This window comes from Habropoda laboriosa, unplaced genomic scaffold (assembly GCF_001263275.1).
Source record: "Habropoda laboriosa isolate 0110345459 unplaced genomic scaffold, ASM126327v1 scaffold212, whole genome shotgun sequence".
Lineage (NCBI taxonomy): Eukaryota > Metazoa > Arthropoda > Insecta > Hymenoptera > Apidae > Habropoda > Habropoda laboriosa.
Genome location: NW_017100509.1, coordinates 3559740 through 3582180, shown reverse-complemented (window position 1 = coordinate 3582180; position 22441 = coordinate 3559740). Strand labels below are relative to the sequence as shown.

General features: G+C 39.8%; 1 protein-coding gene across 1 annotated transcript in view; it reads right to left on the bottom strand.

Annotated features, from left to right (window-relative positions):
* The window catches only part of LOC108576277 (membralin), an 80234-nt gene that overhangs the window by 28704 nt on the left and 29089 nt on the right, over positions 1 to 22441 (bottom strand). The window contains exon 10 of the mRNA XM_017939235.1: positions 19435 to 19567. Coding sequence (XP_017794724.1) covers positions 19435 to 19567 — 133 coding nt within the window. The remainder of the gene's footprint in view (positions 1 to 19434; positions 19568 to 22441) is intronic.

Genomic DNA, 22441 nt, shown 5'->3' with positions numbered 1-22441 from the left:
AGGTTGACTGTTACCAATTATGAAAACCCACGCCTGATTGCGTTCAAGATGTGCTTTTGCTCTGGCGCGTTAAAGCCCCCCCCCCCGCCGATAGAGAGGAAGGAAAGGTGGAATTAGAGAAACAGATCTGTCGTCTCTACACAGTTTTTTCCTTGGCAAGCTCTTCGATGGTCAGACCAAGTGACAGCATTTATTACGCAGAAGATTCTCGTTATAATTATCACTGCCACTTAGATGCGTGAATCCTGTACGAGGAAATTAGAAAATTACGAAATTAGCTTAAGCAGAGATACTCCTTTCAATCGTTCACAAAATTAAAGTATGATACATTTACAAAAATAAAGAACACAGAAAATCACACAACAGACACCGTGGTCCATCAGGATCAAAAGATCCGCGTACTTATCGTACAACCTCCCGAAAAAAGAAAAAAAAGTATTCCGAATGATCTCTGAAGGAAGTTGGAGTCGAAAGCATGCCGTAAAATACCGTCAAAATTAAAGGGCAGAGGACAACCGGATTCTTATAATTGAAGGAAGCTTCGTCCCTCTGGGTGTGACGGTACCCTGGCAACCGAGCCAAGGCTTTGCCTTCGCAGAACCTTAGAAGGGCTGCGAGAAGTGCGAACGGTAGAGGGGATAGAATTGAAAAGGAGAAAGAGAGAGAGAGAGAGAGAGAAATGAAGGAGAACCTTCAATGCTCTCTTTACTTCCACCGATCTTCCCTCTCTGCAATCACCCCTTCGTAATTAACCTCCATTACGGCAGTTTTCTGTTACCCACCCATTCCTGTCCGAGCAGCTCTCCTGCAGCCACCCTCCGTGCTCGATCCACGAGAGGGATAGAGTTGCCTGTTTCCTAGGAAGCAGTAGGTATCGGTGATAGTTTATTATTCTTCTAATGGAAAGCAGCAGACATCCTCGTACTCCTCTCTTTTCCTCTCCCAACCATCTCATCCTCTCCCTCTCCCACCCTACTTCACTCAGCCACTTCACCCCGTTCATGGTCTTCATCGTCGTCATGTCTACGGCATCGTCGTGTCGTAATCGTCTTACGCTTTTCGAGCAAGCTCCTAATTATCGCGAACTCCGCCTCAAGATACATTTCCACGGATATCTGGTACGGAGCATCGCGGATTTTCGCGGAGGGGTCAAAGGTGAACAAGATAATTAGGATTATAACGAATAATTGGGGATCGCGACTCGTTACTCGAGTAAGATTTAAGTCTACCTTCCGATTGCCTTTTAACCGTGGGAACACCGGTGCCAGTTTACAATGAGCCGTTAATTACCGTCAAGATTCACATTTACGCTGAATTTATGCAACTTCCTTTATTCGACACACCTCTAGAGACGTCTGTCTCTCCCGTTAAACAAGAAACTCCTGGTAAAATACGAAAATTATCGAAAAATCAGGAGAAAAGCGAAGAAATGAAAATACGAAAAGAAAAGAAGGTTCGCAGAACTGTAATGTAATCGCGGAGGAGGGAATATCGGCGATAGCTGGGCAAGAAACTTTCCACTCGTCGGATCTCCGGCGAGATGAAGGAACGGCCGAGACTTCCTTCCTTCCTTCCTTCGGGTCGAAGGCTTCTGTATCGGTATTTCTACGTGAAAGGGTGGGGAAACGGGAGGGCAGGACGAAAGGGAAGGCAGCACGGCGCCATTAGTATGCAAATAGATTCGGAGTGACACGACGAGAATAGGCCATACTCCGGTGCACCTAACTGGCGCCCGTCAGGACACCATTTAATAGTGTAGTTTCGCCTGCATACACCGCCGCACTCGCCAACCGAGCCCTCTGGTCGCAACCCACCCCACACACCAAGTCCTACCCCTCTTTCCGCCATCACGACCACCAGGCCAGCACCGCCAAACCCCGATACAGGTAATGAAATTGTCCATGCATGAACCGACGGGGTGGCGAACGTTTGTTCTGCGATCGGGCGAATACGTCGTTGCGTGCCTTTTGCGCAGCGAACCAGATTCCCGAGGATTTGCCGGAATTTCAGGTACACAAATGAGTACCTATATGGCGCGCGCGTACACGCTCGCGCCAGAAACGCGATCCGACGCCACGGTTTTGAAACGTGGGGGTGGTGGCGTCGGCGTCGACGGCGTCGGTTGGCGGCGTGAGGGGACGAACGACGGGACACGTACTACGTACATAGAATCTCAAAGGGTGGGTGGTGGAAATAGACGTGATAAAAATATAAACAAGATGATGAGAGATGAATCGCGCGAGCAACACACGGAACATCGTGAAATTTCGCCGCCACGGTTGATTTGCAGGCCGGTTTTCGCGTAAACCGGCCGTAGTCCACCAATGGCTCTTTCCTTTCGTTCTGTTAGATTTCTTGCTCTCGCAGAAGGATCTGTCTGTATTTGTTATTTAACTGTGTTTGTATTATTATGTAAGATTCTGTTTCCTTGGAAAATAGGGTGTTTCAGTTTTTTTTTTCTTTTTTGGTAAAATTTTGTGGGAGGCTTCTATGGGTATAGGTAAGAAAAAATTGTTATGTGAATGTAGGTCTCGCGGTTAGTATGATATAAGACACGAATGGTGCTGAAATTACATTCGACACCTTCAACAGACTAGATGTACATATCCTTGGTTCATTCCTATTTTGTGTCGTGATAAAGCTTGGAACAATATTGTTTTGGCACTTGTAGAACATGCCGACGAAGTTTGATAAAGGAAAAATCGAGACACACGAGAATACGTTTTTGATTCGCTAGAATATCTGATCGTTCTTTAATCAAAATTTTCTACGACATTTTCGCCTAACTGCAACTCAATACCTTCACTCCGAATCTCGTCTTTGAGCTGTTCAATTGTTCGCGATTTATTCACGCAGACCTACCCTTTCACGTAGCCCCAAAGGAAGCAGTTGAACGGTGTCAGGTCGCATGATCTCGCGGCCAATTGCACTATTTGCATACGTTGTTCCGTCGTATACAACTGACGAGAGATTTCAAAAACGAAACAACGTTCAGTTTGACAATTGAAAGCTTCGCTAAGACTCTTTAAACTCTCAACGATCATGCTCGTCTCCTATTTTCTTTCACTTTCCATACTGCGCTGTCCTTTCCATTCTACTGCAAAAATTCAAATCGCAGCATTCTAAGTAGATGAGATAATAAAATTGATCACTTTTAACACGTCAAGTTGAGAAAAAATGTGAGCGTTAACTATATATCTGTTTAGCGTTGAACGTACCGATATAGGAATATCGAATTTTCATTGGCGCGGAGTGAACGGAACAATTGAAAGGCATGTTGTTCTATCAGCGGAAATTCTGTGATTTAATTTGAATTTTCAGATGTTCCCTCGCTCTGATATCTCCTAATTCACCGTGTATTTCCATCGTGGCATACGATTAACTCTATTCGCAATTCGGACAGAATTTGCTGCACAAAAGGTCGAGCTCATCTATTTCGCAAATTGCACTTTCGGCGCGATATTACTTTCATTACTTACATACATAGAACGAATCGCGCGTACGGTGCGGAAATAAAACTGATAAAAATATACACAAGGCGATGAGAGATGGATCACGAGCGAGAACACAAACATGACGAAACTTCTCTATGGTAGATTTACAGTTTGTTTGCGCGCGCGTATTGTATTCTCTGCCGGCTTGTTTTCCCTCTGTTTGACCACGTGCGATTTTTTATATAATGAATCCTTGCGTGAATGTACTGTACAAATACGAATGCACGATTTTAAACACTGCATACCAACGTACGATATCAAAAACGAGATATTGAGGAAAAAATAGCGCGACATTTCTGCCCAGCTTGATGCGTTCATTTCGTGAAACAGAGGGAACAGGCACACTATGATGAATTTAGGTATCGATCGAATACTAATTTCCCTTTTTTAGGCACTTGCGCGAGCCTAAAATCTTGCGAGGATAATAATTGGTATATTTTTCAAAACGTGGAAGACAAATATTTAACAAGTGAAAATTTTCAAATTATTCGCAAAGTATGTGGAACATAACACGACGAAAAAATCTGTTTCTCGTGAATAACTATTCCATAAAAAGATAACCAGGATGATCCTAAAAAAAAAACAGTGATTTTACTGTTAATTGACAAATACCAATTTCAAAAATATGTTTTTCCATGCATTTTCACTTCTAAGATCGTTTCATTACAGAAACAAAAACTGGTTTCTTTATCAGCGTCACTTGAACTACACTTCTGCAAAGTTTCGTCAAATGTTTTCGAATTTTCGCTGTCATTTTTCGAGAATGATTCTGGGTTCAACAAGTGTCTTGAACCGTACAGACGACGGCGTCTTTTAAACGCATGGAAATTTATCTGGCGACGAACATTTATGACGCCATCATAACAATACCATTTTGAATTATACATACCACGAATAAACAGGAATTTCATTTTGACGATGCCGTAAAACTTGCCCGCGCACGCGCCTTTTCAAACGCGCTTTTAACGACACGCGTAATTAAATATGCACACCTGTTAATATCTGTTCGGATGACTACTCATTTTCAGCGAAATACTTCAAACGCGAACTGGGAACTTGCGAAATTAGATATTTATCGGCAAACATATCTCTCCTATTTGGGATTGACTGAAAGTTAAAGAGACATCCACGTGCCTGCGAATCCCGCGAAATTTCTCCGGAATCGAGTTAATTTTCGAATGATTCAGAAATTCACCAGTTTCGTTCGCATTTTATCGTCAAAATATCCACTCTATTTACGTACAATTTTCCACGTTTATTCCCTATCGATTTCCGAAAAATATGTACCCGTAAGTGTTGCAAAAGTTGTTACGACGATCGTTTCACAATTCTCTGCGGAAAAAAAAAAAGAAGAAACTACGTTTCAAATGTCGAACAGAGCGAATAAAACGTTAAAATGCCGGGTAACGGTTCGTGAAATTTAACGATATCGTCGCGAATCGATCTCTGGTTGGTCCAAGTTAATTTGTTACAGAATATTCTATCCATCTCGGCTGTTTCATTTCACCCCCCCGACTCGCTCTTCAAAATGATATTTGCACTTCGCGGAGGCCGTGTTCCGGCGATATTAATATTTTGATATTAATGACTTCGGATTACTGTATGCGGCACGATGCGGAAAAATACATATTCGAATGAGTGGCTAAGGGCACTTAAAGAGTACAGAAGCCGTCGAGATGCATCGTGAGTCCAAAACAGAAACGCTGAACTTTCGAAAGCGATCGAATTACCGCGTCAAATATTCCGGCAAATGAGAGAACCACTGGAAAACCGAGGAAAAGAGGAAAAAGCACGTCTTTCGAAATTTACATTGATCTATCAAAATCTAGATCTATCTCATTTCCATTAGGTTGGTGCACATATGAAATGTCGCATTTTCAAATGAATATTAAAAAGTCCATATCTCCTTTCAAAATAGGTTCACTTAATCAAAATAAGATCCATTTGCTTCGATACACTTCTCCCAACGAGATTTTAACGCATGAATGCCTTTCTTAAAGAAGTTCTTATCTTTGGAATCAATAAACTCTGTTACGGCGGTTTTAACACCGTCTTTGTTTTGAAAGTGTTCGTTGCGTAAAAAGTTTTCGAGGTGCTTAAATAAGTGAAAATCTGTTGGGGATAAATCGGGTGAATAGGGCGGATGTTGCAAAATTTCGTACTTCGATACATTCAATTTTGTAAAGCTAACCTAACCTAATATTTTGTTAGAACATTAATCATTGATTAAACGAATAAATTATTGATTTATAGAACGTTACTGTACGCTTTTTGATAAGGAAAACGACAGAGAAAGAGGAAACAAGCCGGTAATGATTTCTTTCCCGACATTTTCCTGCATGATAATGCGCATACTTTCTCGTTCTTCGCCCTCATCCTGAGTTAAAACACTGCAGATCTATATTCATTTCGAAGCCTCCCCGTCAGCAGGCTTTCCTCGATAGCATGAAGAAAATATTATGGCGTGCAGATTGCTATCATCGTCGTTAATTCTCATTATCCCTTAATTTTATAAGCGTATACTCGCAGCACCCGAGATCAGGCATTCCTCTGTGAAACTACGATTAACATACTTGCTTCTTCTTCAACGCGACAATATCCGTCTTTTTAATTCTGTGAAAATTTCGTCCACGTCCGAGCAAAGCGAATTTCTCGCGGTTTTGCAACGTTGTTTGTAATTTTTGGCGCACATTGTTGCAAACGCAGATCCTGAAAAACGCACATTGTTGCAAGTGTGAAAATTTCGTCCACGTCCGAGCAAAGCGAATTTCTCGCGGTTTTGCAACGTTGTTTGTAACTTTTGGCGCACATTGTTGCAAAAGCAGATCCTGAAAAACGCACATTGTTGCAAGTGTGTTACGCGTTTGCAACATTGTGCGTCGCTCTGGGCGCACATTGTTGCACGACGGCCGAAAATTCACATTGTTGCAAAGGCTGCTCACGAAAAACGCACATTGTTGCAACTGTGTTACGCGTTTGCAGCATTGTGCGTCGCTCTGAGCGCACATTGTTGCACGACGGCCGAAAATTCACATTGTTGCAAAGGCGGTTCCCGAAAAACGCACATTGTTGCAAGTGTGTTACGCGGTTGCAACATTGTGCGTCGCTCCGAGCGCACATTGTTGCACGACGGCCGAAAATTCACATTGTTGCAAAGGCTGCTCACGAAAACGCACATTGTTGCAACTGTGTTACGCGTTTGCAACATTGTGCTTCGCTCTGTGCGCACATTGTTGCACGGCGGCCGAAAATTCACATTGTTGCAAAGGCGGTTCCCGAAAAACGCACATTGTTGCAAGTGTGTTACGCGTTTGCAACATTGTGCGTCGTTCTGGGCGCACATTGTTGCACGGCGGCCGAAAATTCACATTGTTGCAAAGGCGGTTCCCGAAAACGCACATTGTTGCAAGTGTGTTACGCGGTTGCAACATTGTGCGTCGCTCCGAGCGCACATTGTTGCACGACGACCGAAAAATTCACATTGTTGCAAAGCGAATTTTCTCGCGGTTTGCTACATTGTTCGTAATTTTTGGCGCACAATGTTGCAAACGCGATACCTCGCAATTCACATTGTTGCAAAGTTCGTCACGCGTTCGAAAAATGAAATTTTTTTGAAATTTCTAATTCCCTTTTCTGGTTTCTGTATAAATTTCTAAATACTTATGTTGCATTAACAATTCATCTGCAGAGAGTAAAATAATACAAGTAACACCGAGATCAATAACTCTTCCTCCGTTTGAAGCGAAACACTTTTCTGAACACGACCGACAGTACCTCTGCTTAGTATTCCAAACTGTGCTCCCGCTAGTGAAGAAAATTAATTATGTTAGCTAATTATCTCAGGGCGACTAATTTTCCATCCACTGTTTGCGATTAATCATGCGTCCTGTGCGGTAAATAACGTACCTACGTTTTCGTTTCTCGGGAACACCACGATATCTAACACATTTTGCATAATACCGTTCTCGCGGTTACGAATTCGGATTCCGCGACAAGTAAAATGTAAACGTATTGTGACTAATGTTGCTAAACCGTGCAGAAACGCTTAGAGAGACAGTTCTAAAATATGAATTCCATATTAAAGAAACATTTGCAAAATATCTGACAATCTTAGTATCAAATTTAAGCTCCCTGTAACCCTTTAACACTCACATTTTTCTCAACTTGCTACGATAAAAAGGATAAATTTCATTTTTTTTATATTTCCTAGGCGTGTAGAAATAATGTTTCCCACTTACTCATAATGCTGTGACTCACATTTTCGCTATAGAACAGAAAAGACAGCTGAATACAGAAAGTTAAGGGGTTAATTATGCCACGCTTTTCTAAATTTCAACGCGAAAAGAGCACGTTCAGTAAAATAACAGAAACTAGAGCAAGAGAACCTAAATCACACACTTATATCGACGCGAAAATTTACTACCTTAAAAACAAAGTAGAGAAATAGCAAAAGTAAAAAAATGTCCACATAAACTGTAACAAAATGACAAAAAGAATGACTTCGGTATAATATAAAAACTCAGCAATTCCTTCTTTTAACAAGCTAAAAAGTTGCAAACAAGAAAAAGAGAGAGCTCCGATCGTATTCTTGTCGGGAGAATTTTTCACGGCCGCTGATATCGGTTTCATATCCACGGCTATCGATCTTCGTAGCGGGATAAGACGTAAATTCATACATCCAGAGGTAAAAGGAACCCCCGTGGAGGGTGTTTTGGCACCCTGTCGCGTGGACAAAAGCGTTGACCGATCGTATATAGGCGGAATGCGAAAGGGCGATCCGTGGAAAATGAAGTCAGCTCTTGGTTCCGTCACCGTCGGAGCCAGAGCACCGTTCGGCTGGCGCCTGTCTGACGCCCCTCCGCTTCCATGCATCCCGTATCACCATCCCGTCCGAGATACCCGAGACGAACGCGACACCCTGATTAAAACGCCAACTCCGTGTGTATCGAGCTTCATGCCTCGCTATTTCCTTCCGAAGTCCACCTCTAGGAGGTAAACATCGGGGGGTGGCGCAAAGTAATTATAGCTTCTTGCGGAGGCTGCCCTCTTTAACCGAATAACAGGCTGGAGCGCTGCTTAAGAATCTCAATCGGACACGTTCGTGTGTGTAACAGAAAAAGAGTATTCCTGGCTAAAATTGTAAATGAAAAAGAAAAATATCGAGAGAAATTGCATAATTGGAAAATAAGGGTGAAATTGAACGCAGGAGTGTTTTTTTTTTTTTGGTTCTTTCATTGCGAAGAGTGTAAAAAATCTGAATGATTACCGAGCGTGACGAAGAAATTGAATAATTCGTTATTTTACGTAAGCAATTACAATTAGCGAGGTTAAGTTAGGTTAGAAGAAACTTGCAAAATTTATCTTTACACGTGAAATTTAGGGAGAGATCAAAATTTCATGAACCATACAAAATTCGTAAGGTAAACGAAGCATAATTCAACATTCTTTTGCAATAATTGCTTCACATAGAAACTTCCTATCATTTCCATAGAACGGAACACAACCTCGTAGTCGTCGAAGCAGGAACGATCAACAAACTAAATGATACATCAATTAAACAGCAAATTTGCAAATTTTCATTTTTGGAACAAAACCTTGCTCCCTTTTATGGACAATGCATAACACGATACGCATTCCACTGAATTTTTCCGAAGATAACGTAATATCACCGATACTCCTGACTTTCTTTCAACGATATCAGGAGATCGAGCCCTCCGCGGAGGGGGTAGTTAAAAAGACAAGGGGACAGGGGTGAAGTGAAGGCAATTCGAGATCATCGGCCCCACCTAACGGCGTACACTAACGCGATGTTCCGAGGGCTCGCGGTATATAGGTACAGGTTATGTTTGCACTGTAATTTTCCAACCAACTCGCTGGCTCCTCCGCTCGACGGTGAGCACAAAGAGGGGAAGAGAGAGAGAGAGAGGGAGGGAGAGAGAGAGAGGGAGGGAGAGGGTGGAATGGGGAATACCCCCGCGCACTCACCGGCCATCATGCTGAAATAACACCCCAGGCAGTCCAGCAACACTCGTGGTATGCGTTTATGGGGCCCCGTACGTCTATGTGTTGGTGCGTCGGTGTCGGTGATGTGCTTGTTATTTATATAATTGCTCAATAGCCTCAATTACGGGCCTTATTCAATCATAATCATCCTCCGGTGTTATTTGCGGACAAGCCCAGCTGATTGTAAGCACTCGACGCGCCACTTGCGAGCCATGGCGACGTGTGGCGTCGACGCCAGTAATGGCACCACCGATGGCACCCGCGGTGCCACTGCCTTCGTCCTGCAAGAGAACGATGCCTTTCGCGGGGTTAATTCGCCGCCAGCGAAATGTAAATACGGAACGAGTAGAATGGGACGGAAATGACGCGGCAGCGCCGCTGGAACTCCGATGTCGGGATTTGAAATTCGGTTCGATCCTGATGGAACCACGCGCCGACGATTCTTCCGCCGCGGTTTCTCCAAGAGGTTCTTCGTCGCGATGAATTTTAGGAACGTTTGTACGTTGTCCTTCGAATTGATTTTTTTCTGAATGAAAGGGGACTTGTTCTTAGATCTTGGAGATCTTTGAGATCTTGGATCTCTTGTTCTTAGTTCTCAGACTGTGTACAACTGAAGTGTGAGCACATTCGACGAGTTGTACAGATATTCTTGAGAATATGCGAAGACTTTTAGCAGGTACATATCTCGTCGACGTTAATAACGCTATTGCGGAAACTTAGGTGGTATAATGGAATTATAGCTCGGTGAGGTCAAAATTTAATACCATCTTGCTTGGAAATATAAATTAGAACTAAGAAAGTTACCTGTACGCGCCGGTAACTCGGAGAACTATTTAGAAAATCTGAGCAACGTAGATGCGACGACGTTGTATTAAGTTAGGAAATTTTATACTGGTCCTAAATGTTGCGATTATTACAGCCTTATTGTGGACAGAAAGTTACTCACACACAGACGTGTTAATTTTGATAGAATTTGTAACACGTTGCGTTTCGAGTAATTAGTTTATAAATGCAGGAGTAACAAGACTTTCCGGGAAATTATGCACACTCTATACCGGGTGTCCCACTTTTTTTCGATCAAACTTTGCCAGTATCTTCTGTGGATATAACTAAGAGAAAAATGTTATACAAACATAGATCGTTCGAAGCTTCGTTAAAAAGTTACAACGAAAATACGAAATACTCGCGGTTACTATGATATCAGAGAAGAATGGCACTGGCAGAATTTAGGTACATTCAACACCTTCAACAACATCAAATAATAAACACAGCTCGCATAAACAGACTAGATGTACATATCACTCGTCTATTCCTATTTTGTATCATAATAACCGCACACCCGTTACCTTCCTATCTTCGTATTACTGTTATAACTCTTTAACAAAGCTTCAAACGTCCTATGTTTGTATAACATTTTTTCCTTACTTATACCCATAGAACATACTCACAAAGTTTGATCAGAAAAAATTGAGACACCCTGTATATATTCTCAAAGAGTAGCTAAATTAAAATTATTATTAAATCTATCTAACTCTAATCAATAACAGGTACAAAAGGGAAAAAAGTTGAACCAATTTTCACAGTTCATCGACATTGTTACAGGTATCGAAAGTAAGAAACTTTTGGATCGGTTTAACATAGCGACACGATAGAGAAATTACTTTTCGCGAAGCATCGCGAGACTAGTCGCGGCTAGATAATGGTTGGAAATTATTGCATCGGAGTATTATCCGTCCTAATGTCACTATTTGCACGTACCCAGCTTGGAAAGAAGGGACACGCGTGTCTGTATGTGCACACAAGGCCGGATAAGTCAGCCAAGCAGAATGCCGAAGGAAGAGACAGCGCTTCTAGGCTCAAATGGGACTGAACGTGCGTTATCTACGAACTGCCGGGAATCCAGACCCACGTTACGGATCGAAAGTAAAGTGCACACCCCCCGTGACGACCTAACACCATCGCGTATCGTGAAACTAAGACCTCCAGATCGCGTCCTAGCTCTTTCCTGTTTCCTTCTTTAGCCACTTTCCACCGCTGTCCACGTCAACTGCGGGTAAACATATACCGAATAGCGTGAAGAAAATTCACGTAACTGTGAAAAAATAAAGGAAATTTTCACCGACACGCATCTTTCAATACAGCGATGATCATCTTATTCGAAATGTTCGATCTCGTTGATTAACCCTCTACCGTATAACGAGTCAGACTCGTACCACAGATTTTGGTCAAGATCTGACAAAAAACAGTTATATCAATAAGAAAAATTAATTTCAATTCTAATTTTTGATTTAATTTATAAAACTGAAGATTACCAAATTTAATTAATACCAAGAAAAGAAATCATACGTCAAGGGGTTGATATAAATAAGTGAAATATTAAATGCATAAATATCACATTTCTTAGATTTAACAAGTGACGACTGTGAATCCTAATTGAAGCCAAAAATGAACTAACCGACGAAAATTAAAATTAAAATTAAATTGATAAGTGAGATAGTACTTTTTTGGAAATTGAGAATTTCTTGGTTCCCAATAATGCAGCAACTAGCTACCAAACGATATTTCACAAAGTACAAAGTCTTCCAAGAAATATTTACTCCAAGGAAATGACGAGAACCTCGAAGCTAGAGCGTGACATAATTTCGATAATTTATTTAAACAGCAAATGTGACAAATATTTGTAATATTTGAGATAAGATAACGTGACACGGGGAATAGTGTGCCGCGTGCAATGACAATTCACTGAAAGATCAGTAATGTGAAACCGTCCACGCCCTCGCATCAATCATACTCATCGCCCACTATTTCCTTCTAATTCTTTGTAATAGATCGTTCGTAATTTCCGCTTTAAAACGCGTATCTACGTATTACGCGTACCGGCGCGGCCAGGGCAAAATTATCGGGTTATTAAATATTTGTTAAAGGCAGATATTACACCGCATTGAGCCTTAAAATTTCGCAAAGTGTATCACTGAAACATTTCAATTTAATATTCCACGAGGGAGAGAGGGGTGGCGAGGAGGTAAACGTAAAATCACATCGTAATCATTTTTCGCTGGCTCATTTCATATAACCCGTGAGAAACAAGCGTAAAGGAACACGTTCGTGTGTAAAAAAAACTAAGCCAGAAAAATAATTACGAGATCCACCATGGCGAAAGATAATCCCGGTAGTGGGGGTAAGAAAGTATACTAAGACCGCGGAAAGAATGAAATATTACGACCGAGTTAAATTAAGAATACCTTCGTTCTTAATTATGCAGAATTTATACTCGACCTCCTCTTCTCGAATTATTTAGTTGGCTGTTTTACACACAGAAACCCGGGGTATTAATTTGCTCTTTACCGCCGAAAATACGCGCGGCACGAGAAAACACACCGTGGGCACGAGAAAACCACCCCCCACCCTTCCCCCGTGGAGAATTACGAAATAATCATTAACGAATTGCAATATTAATTTCAATTGTACTTCGATACACGCGATGAATGTTTATTTGCTCGGAAGCTTAAACGTTTACTTTCGTATTTATTCCGTCAGAGTTGTACGTATACAGCTCAAATTAGCAGTGTTTTTCGTATCCTTTTATCTTCTTCGCGTGATAAGCAAATAATATCTTTCGTTTCGTTCTTGTCGATTGAAAATTCGAAAAGAAGAACGACAGTTTTCGCTCATTTTCAAGATTTTTCCCTTTCTTTCTGTTTTTTTTTTTTTTTTTCGTCGCACTTTAACGTAACAAAGAAGGAATCTATGCTATGCGGCAGAGAACTCTCCACGAAACATTTCAACGAAGCACTTTTCTAATTGTTTTCGACAATATACGCGCATACAGGCGACGAACGAGCGTGTACGCTGCTCGACTACGAATAGCGACCTTTTTAAATCGTTGAGCAAATGGATGAAACTCTTGCCACGCGGGTTGTTTTTCCCTTTTTTTCTTTTTTTTTTTTTTTTTTTTTTCGTCGCACTTTAACGTAACAAAGAAGGAATCTATGCTATGCGGCAGAGAACTCTCCACGAAACATTTCAACGAAGCACTTTTCTAATTGTTTTCGACAATATACGCGCATACAGGCGACGAACGAGCGTGTACGCTGCTCGACTACGAATAGCGACCTTTTTAAATCGTTGAGCAAATGGATGAAACTCTTGCCACGCGGGTTGAGGTTTTAACTGGCTGAACCTGTAAAACCAATTGCTTAATTGCGTTTATCCTCCAGTCTCTGCAAGAAATAAAAACACATTACGGGTAACTTCTTATGACGATCAGCTAGCATAATGTCCTCAATCTGGCGAATATTTCTGCATACTTTGATAAATTGCTGATGTACCCTGTGTGAGACGTTACGAGCCACGTGAAAAAAAAGGCGACCTAATTATCTTCTCTAGCTACGACGGCAAGAGAAAATTTTCATACGTAATTTAAATGGTTTCAAAGGAAAAAATTTTCTTACAAATGCCATTTTCTGCTGTTTTTTCTTTCAGGGCCATCTATTTTTCTTTTTTTAGATGAATGTGTATTGTTTTCTACTGTGTGCTGTAGTAGACATTGTGCATTTAAGCATGAATAATGATGTGATCTTAAATGAACTTGGATTCTGCAATTTTTAATCAAATGTGAAACTTTCTTTCATTTTGTGCCATTTTTTCCGTCAAACAAATTTTTCTCACACTCACCCTGTATACTTTTCTATCGCTCGAGAAGTGTGACGAATTTAAACGCTGTTTTCATAGATTGCCAAATTATGGAATGATTTTGAAAGATAATTAAGGTATAATTTTTTTAACACACGAAATACTCTTTTTCGAATGGTATCGTCTGTTACTTTTGACAAAGAATTGAAAATTCTACTGTTTCATTTCATAGAAGCATTTAAGTTGTGCTGTGTTTAATTAACGTAAATTTAAATCCAAAAGCTTCCCGGCACAAATACAGAAAACTGCTCGATGGCAAATATTACGAACTAAAGCAATTTCAATGGTTAAAATTTCTTAAAAGTCGGTAAAATATCGTTGACTCTATTCCCGCCGTATGTATGATCAAAAGGATTCTTTAGGTGCGAAAATGGCGAGAATAAAGAAACCGAGAGAGAAGATCCCTGTTCGTATATATGAAAAGTCTCCGTGTCTCAGGTATGTAAAAAGTGCAAGAAACAACATGTGGAAATACATAACTTCACAGGCGTAGCAATCCTTGAATTTTCAGTAGCTTTTGCCTTCTAGCAATATCTATTCTTCTATATCGCGTGCGATTTTCCACATGTGAACGGACGAAACGCTGTTATTGTACATAGTCTCGATTTCGCTTCCAGAGTTTCATTCTGATCCGTGACAAAAGCGTACGCAGAGAATCAGATAGACTGGCAAGAAAATTTTCGTACGTCGCATAATACAACGATACTCAAAGCAATGCTAACACGAAATTTCACACGATATCTCTATCTACAGTGATAATGAATTTCTTTCTTGAGATAGCAAAATTTGAATAAATCGCACTCCCTTTTGCCGTGTAATATGAAATATTCCAAAGACACGAAACATCGAAGAATTATTAAAAATTCGCTATAAATTTGCAAAGTGTGAATATTTTGCTGCAAGTGGAACATTTAGAGGAATATGGCAATATTGTATTTTCGCCATACTATATGATTCAGTCCAGTTTCTTCATAAAGACAAAATGTAATGTAAGAGGTCAAAACTTGCCTAAAAATGTCTCAGGTTGAATCTACCTGAGAATAGAAAATTGTGATTTATCAGAATTGCAAATATTTATATAAAATAACTCCGCTGTATCGATTTGATTTTCTATGCTAACCATCTCCGATTCGATTCATGTCCACCGATACAGGCTTTAGATTACGAATGATAGGAGAATAGAAACGGGAACTGAACACGAAGTATCGGATAAACCGCGTGTAAGCGGAAGTCGAGTTTCTAATTAAAACCGGATGACCCGTAGAAACAGTCAGTCGACGGTGTTCGGTGTTAGTTGCATACCAACCGTAACCCAAAGTCAGGCAACCAGAACCCCAAGAACCGAAGATCGTAAAGCAGTAAATTAAACCACGCTTACGTCTGGTGTGAAATGGCTTGGAATAGAAAACGCTTTATGTAACGGGGAGAGCCTTCGATCATTTTCGTCCTTCTTTCGAATATACCGGTCGTTACGCTGCAATTGTTACACATAATCCAATATGTCCCCGGAGGAAATACTGTTTCACACGACAATCATACTCGTGAACAGTACAAAACCCTGTTCTCGTTTAATCCCTCGCAAAACTTGATTTTGCACAATTATTTTGACAAATTTTCAGAGTATTATTTCTTTCCTCTTTAATTATTTCTTTAATTAAATCGATGCTTAATCGTCAACGAAAAACGAAACACGAAAAATTAGCGTAAGACTGAACTCAAGATAAGAAAATTGAACTTATCAGAAAAAATATAAATTAATCAGAATTGATATTATAAATTCTCGAGAAATTTCCCAAAATTCGATATTCGAAGTCTCCCAAAATTTGATATTTCTTTCACTTCAAAATTAGCGTAAAGATTTCAGTGAATCCGAACTCTGAAAGGGGCAAATCTTAAAGTAACGCTCATTCGCTACTAAAAATCCAATTTCTTTCTAAAAGGGGCCATCACCGTTCATTAAGTCCATTTACTCACGTGACAAAAACCGATCCAAGCTTCAGCTTAGACGAAACAGCTTCGACACGGAAAGAAAGCCAAGCGACGTACGGGTTCTCCTCCGTTTTGAAGGAAGAAGTAACGTGGACGAGGGAAAAAGGAAACGATTACCGGTTGTCGAATGCGTCTCGTTCATGCGATTAAAGTCGATCTAGTGTAAATACCTCAGGCGACGACACAGATTAAATACAATGGGACGCGTAATTCAGATACTTGGAGGCGATACTACAGGGGTATTATCAGCGTCAGATCTGCTTAATTGTTGCCTAACACCGGTTGTTCTAATGCTGCGTGTCTGACCTGGAACCTGCCTAGAGGAAACCTAACTGTCCTTGCGACTACGTTCCAGAGGAGAGCAAAGCCGTATAGATCCAACAGTAAGATCATTCCTCGCCTGCTTAAGACTGAATCAACGCCAACCTAACATTGCACCGATTATAAAAAATAGTGGAATAAATGCAAATTAATCTTCGAAAAATTACAAACTCAGAGCTGTCTTATCCACGTGTATCGATATCTCATATCGATCACAACTCAACCCTTTTCTAACCACTGAGACAAATGTGTTCCAGTTAAATACTCGAGTAAAAATTGATCTCAACTTAGTATCCATTAGAGGCGTGATGATCGATAGATAAATAAGAAATTTAAAAGGAAATAATTTGAAAGGGTGGGAGTAACAATATTAACAAGAAAATATCCCAAAGTGATAATCATTAATTTTTAATTTCTGAGTGTAAAATACACACCAAAGTACAAAATAGAGATAAATCAGAATTGTGGTTACAGCTACAGGTTCATTCTACTGACCATTTATTCCCCATTTCCGAGTCCCCTTTGCTCTCGTTTTCAATCGTCCCATATAATCTGTTCGAATCGTACTGTCGCAGTTTTTGGCGGGAATTTAAAATGTTTCAAACGTTACCCTGTCATTGTACGATTTCGTTGGCCGTTTATTCGCGCGTCACCAGTCTGTTGAAACATTCAGAGCGACAAGTAGGACCATCACCGGCGACAATTTTGTTTAATCGTCGTCTAATGCCCCTAATGTCTCCTCCTATACCTTCGTCGGTCTAAGGAAATTACACTGGCGCTTCACTCTGTGGTGGGGCACATCGAGCGTAAAACTCGATTCCCATTACGCCAGGGCTTTCATCCTGATCCCGCTTTGACATCTGTACACACAGAGCCCGCTGTCGGAGCAGCCTGATCGTGGAAATTTGTCAAATCTAGGCTAATCGGAAGTATTTATGGCAACGAAGCCAACAATCGAAGTAGCACGGAAAGGACTGATCGAGTCCTGGACAATCGACCACGTACCCAGAATGAATCAATGGACCGTGGGAAACGTTCGCAAACAAGCGATATATACACCGTAAGCTTATTACACCATAGACCACAGTGTTTAATTAAGATTTCTCTGAACATACCGCACTCGTGATCTACGCATTCCGTGACAATCAATAAACACCAATAATTACAGAAGCTACGTACTCGTCCTCCATTCCGCTTCACGTCCATTAATGAAGACGAACTCCGGCGTAATTGCTTAATTAGGATACAAACGTCGGTATTTATGGCATTGTCAAAGAAACATCGTGCGACTGATACGCGGAATATGTGATTTCTCGTTCGAGCGAATGTAAAAAGGGAACACATTTTCGAAGGTGTTTGGAACTATTAACGATCGAAAGCGGTGATATCGAATTTATCGAAAATTAGAAATGTTCCAAATTTGTTGTTTAAATTTTGCGACGAACTTCGCTAGATTATTAAAATTTTGAAAAGGTGTAGGGGAGAGTCGACCGCTTTAAGTTTGTTTTGTTATATCTTAGGCTGGAGTAAAAATCAAAACTTAAAAGAGATTTTGCAGTACAAATGGAACTCGATAAAAGGAGGGAAATTAATTTTGCGAAATTTAATAATAAGAATTGATAATTCGCAAGAGTAAAAAGTGTCGTCCAGTACCGACTAATTATTTAATTAGTAAATTTTTCGATTTAAATAATTGACAATGTTTAAAAAAAAGACGTTTAAATGATAGAAAAGAATATTTTTATTCAAACTTCATTTTTACAAATATCTCAAGTACAATAACTCATGTTTTCTTGATCTCTGCATTCGACGTGCACTCAATCTTCGTCAAATGATTTCTTGCAAATTTCTTCTTCATTAAAGTCTAGTCATCTAAAGACGTCTGTTAACTTAATTTCAGTTGCCAACAGGTTAGTCGACACAAAGAGTACAAAGAGAATTGCAAAAATAAGACCTTTATTACACTTAATAGACTAGATATAGTATACGTAATAGAACCAAATCATTTACTTACCTGAAAAACAAAAGATCACCTCTATAAACAAACTTTCAACACACTAAACATCAAAGTACACGTTCATTAACGCGTCAGACACCGAGAAGAACGGAATAAACAATTCAGCCCCGAAATATATTACACAAAATCTGTTTATTCACATAAAGTGTTAATTCGTGACTCTCCCCTAGATACAAAACAGCAAACACAGTGAATTTGCACATTTCTCAATTATCAATTTTATACCGACTTGAAAACTGTTCGTCTAGACAGAAACACCCGTCTTAATCCGAGTAAACATTTTCAAGAGAAACGTAAATTATTTAAAAAAAGTCACGCGTCTTTGCCAGAGGGCTTTGTCGAACTTCCGTTACTATCCTAGCTTTCGTGCAAAAGCATCCACGGTTTGTTCTTTTTTAATTTGAAGGGGTTGCATATTAAACTTCTGTTGGTCCTTTCGTAAAGTTGCTGCGACGAGAGACAAGCAAGGCATTTTATCGTCATCCAACAAAGGCTACTCGGAGGTAGAGTAGATACTTTGATCGTTTCAGTTTTAGCTGGAGGTGCACGGACCAGAATAAAGAGAAAAGACTAAGGGAAGGGGTACTAGTGTGCCCAGGACTACAACTGACTCGCTACTTAATACAGCTTAATCCTTTTTAATTAAATCCTCCTTCGATTATCCCGATCCTAATCTAAAAAGCATGGAACTAACGACCTCTAAGATTTCTACGAATGAACTTATTACAGTAGGCGGTGTCTTTCTCGCGAATAAGATAAATAAGATCGTTAAACAGCGCTCCCTTGTTCTTTACCACGATTCAGGTGATATTTAATCGTGAAATAATTTTTCATACTTTTCGTATGGAAAAGACTTTCATACTATCTCGTCGAGAAACTGTAACTGTCGAATTAAAATATAGAAAATTCAGTACTCACCGTAGCCAGTGCCTCTTCGTAACCGGTGTATGACAACAAATAGCATCGTACTGATCAGCAATCCAGACCATCAGAATGATGTAAAAGGCAGTCGTGGTGTCGTTGAAAAACTCGGACATAATTGCCTCCATACCTACGCAAACAAACAGTTCGTTGTTGAGTAAATCGCTTAAAATAGCTGCCAATTAGTCTGAACTGTTTTCAAAATTGTACAGAAAAACATAGAACGAAGTTTGAGAGAAAACTTGTCGAAGATAAGTACTTTTTCCTATCAGCGAAACTTTCTGACCATTGTCGAAGTATCTCTTGGACCTGATCGCTTATTTAGATGAATTATTCTAAGGAACATTTTTCCTTTAAGCAATAAATTGAGTAAAATAATGACAATGAGCCTGACAGTTTAGACAGTTTTAGACAATGTAGGAAATTTTGACAAAGGAACTTCTAGACATCTCAATAAACCTCAGAAAAATGAATGTTTGTGAAGCAAGTACTGCAGCTTCTGTTCTATTTTTTCCTAAAACTGACAAAATTCGTACGGTCAATAGACGTGATGAACAACATATTGGACCGCATAGTTTGCACGCTCGTGTACCATGAAATTTCTAAATAAACGAGAGAGCGTTTTTTTTCGTGAAATTTGCGCGCCAATTTGCGCGCTTTCTTACGAGATACGCCAGTATAAACATGTCATGTGTGGAAACATATTATGAGCCCTGCACACACGTCTGATATTATGTACATACAGAAGAACGTGCACTATGCATCTTGCATACACGTGCAGGTACATTTAGAGGCGATGCATCCATGCAGCCTCAGACGCGTGCATTCACTATTGTACAGCGAAAATTGTGAATAGAATTAGACTGTCGCGTAATCATCTGCCTTGAAACAAGTGTAAAATAACTTTTATCATTCTTGGTCTTGTACACTCTTATGCAAAAAAATAAGGATCACTCAGCTAATTTTGCCACTCTTAATTATTTTGTTATTTGCAAAGATACAAAGCTGATTTTAAACCTTCTTTTTTATTTTTCATATTTACTGTTAAAAAATATAAAATTCACGAAGTTACACTATTCCTCTATCTCTAACAGTTTTCGAGATATTGGACTACATATATTTACTATCTCCAATTTTGAGGGCGATTTTCACCCCTTCACTGAAAATACGTAATTTATTTCTTTTTTTTTTGAGAACTACTATATAACAAATTTTCATAAAAATCAGTGATTATCACTTTGGGATCTTCTCTTATTAGTGGAAGAAGACGTGTGCCTTCCTTTTTATTCAAACGAATGTATTTGAAACTTTAATCGAAAGGAAAGATTTCAAGAAACCAAGAAACGAGGCAGAACGAATGTTTCCTTTTTCCTCAGGATTCAACATGACTCGATACAATTTTTCTAGGTTGAGCAACTTAACATCAGAGATTATTAATTTTCGACAGCACAAAGTGAGACGTTGGAGCTTTTAAAAATAGGAAAACACACTCGTAGAGAAATCGATACTCGAAATGGGCTGCTATCAAACCTCCAGGCTCGTCCTATTAATCGAATAGTTTCCGCACAATTAAGAGTTCGTGGCATGGTCTGCGAGTCTCGGCCCATGTAAATTTAATACTGATCCGTGGACCATTATACCGTTAAAACAATACATTCGGTACGTTCCGCCGGTCGTTTTTATTGTTTCGCAGGCGTTGAACGTTAAATCTCACTTATCGGCTGAAATATCGCCCAAGTTATTTCGTCTGAAACAAGTCTGCGACAAACTAGCCGTGAACGAAAATTTAAATAACAGTCAACCGACGGAATAACGCGGAAATATGATCGTTCCAGGTTCTGAGAACAATTTGTCGCGTGCCATCTAGAAAAAAAAAAACACAATTTTCCACGCAATATCTGAAGAAATTCTCCACAAATCGATTGTAAAAGAAAAATATATAGGAAATTTAGCGAACGTTGACTACAACGGTGAGTATTAATACCAGCGTTAACGCGAAGTAACGCATAAAATAAATATGCAAGGCATTTAATGTGCAATTTTCCATGAAAACTTCTATGCAGAAAGGAATTCTTCGAATTTATATTCCGTGTAATATAAAACAATGTTAAATTTCGATGAATTTCAACGCTGCTAGATCTAACCTCAATACTACTACCAGATCATTCTTATTTCATAAATAAATATCCACAGGTATCCGTAAATATCATTCGATAGGCGAAAGCAAAATTCATCCCAAAAATGTTATCAGTAGACTGCGGATTTTTATGCAAATTCATATTTTTAAGAATATAGTAAGAAAAGTATTATAAAACTTCAGTAGAAAATTATTTCACCTTCCAGGTACTATAGAAAGCACTATAATTTAGATATTTTGTATATTTTTTCATATTACGTGCGTTCTATGCAATTTTGCACCTCCAAATTTCCTATAAATGCATCAAAATCCGCAGTCTAGTTATCAGATTCTTCGGCAAATTGCAGTGAAACTCCATAGTGCAGCACAGTCAGATTTGGACACCTTGCTAGTTGCATCAAGATCTTAAACCACCTTCTTCAACTCAATTGAGAACAACCTGATCCGATACTTCGATTGCCTCAACACTTTGCAGGCCACTCTGTAGGTCCTGAACCGTGCAATTTCGGAGAGCACGATTTCTCAATAAATATCGATCTTGTCGCGATGTCGTATTACTTCAGCGACCCTGACTCTATCTTCTCGACTATCGACCTACTACTCAAATATCGTTTTCAGGGAATCACAGATTGGGATACAGCTAACTCGCTTGCAACTCAGAATCGCGAATATCTCTCTTGCAATAATATGATTACTCTGGACATTTCCACTTGGCTGAAGTGTCTTATTATTGCTTTCTGAATAAAACTCTCAAGAAAAATACATACAAGACACTCAGAATCACTCAAAGTTTTGCTTTTCAGCGACAGTAATCGACTATTCGAGATTGCAGAGTGATTTTTGGTTAGGTCAATAATCGTGGTCAAC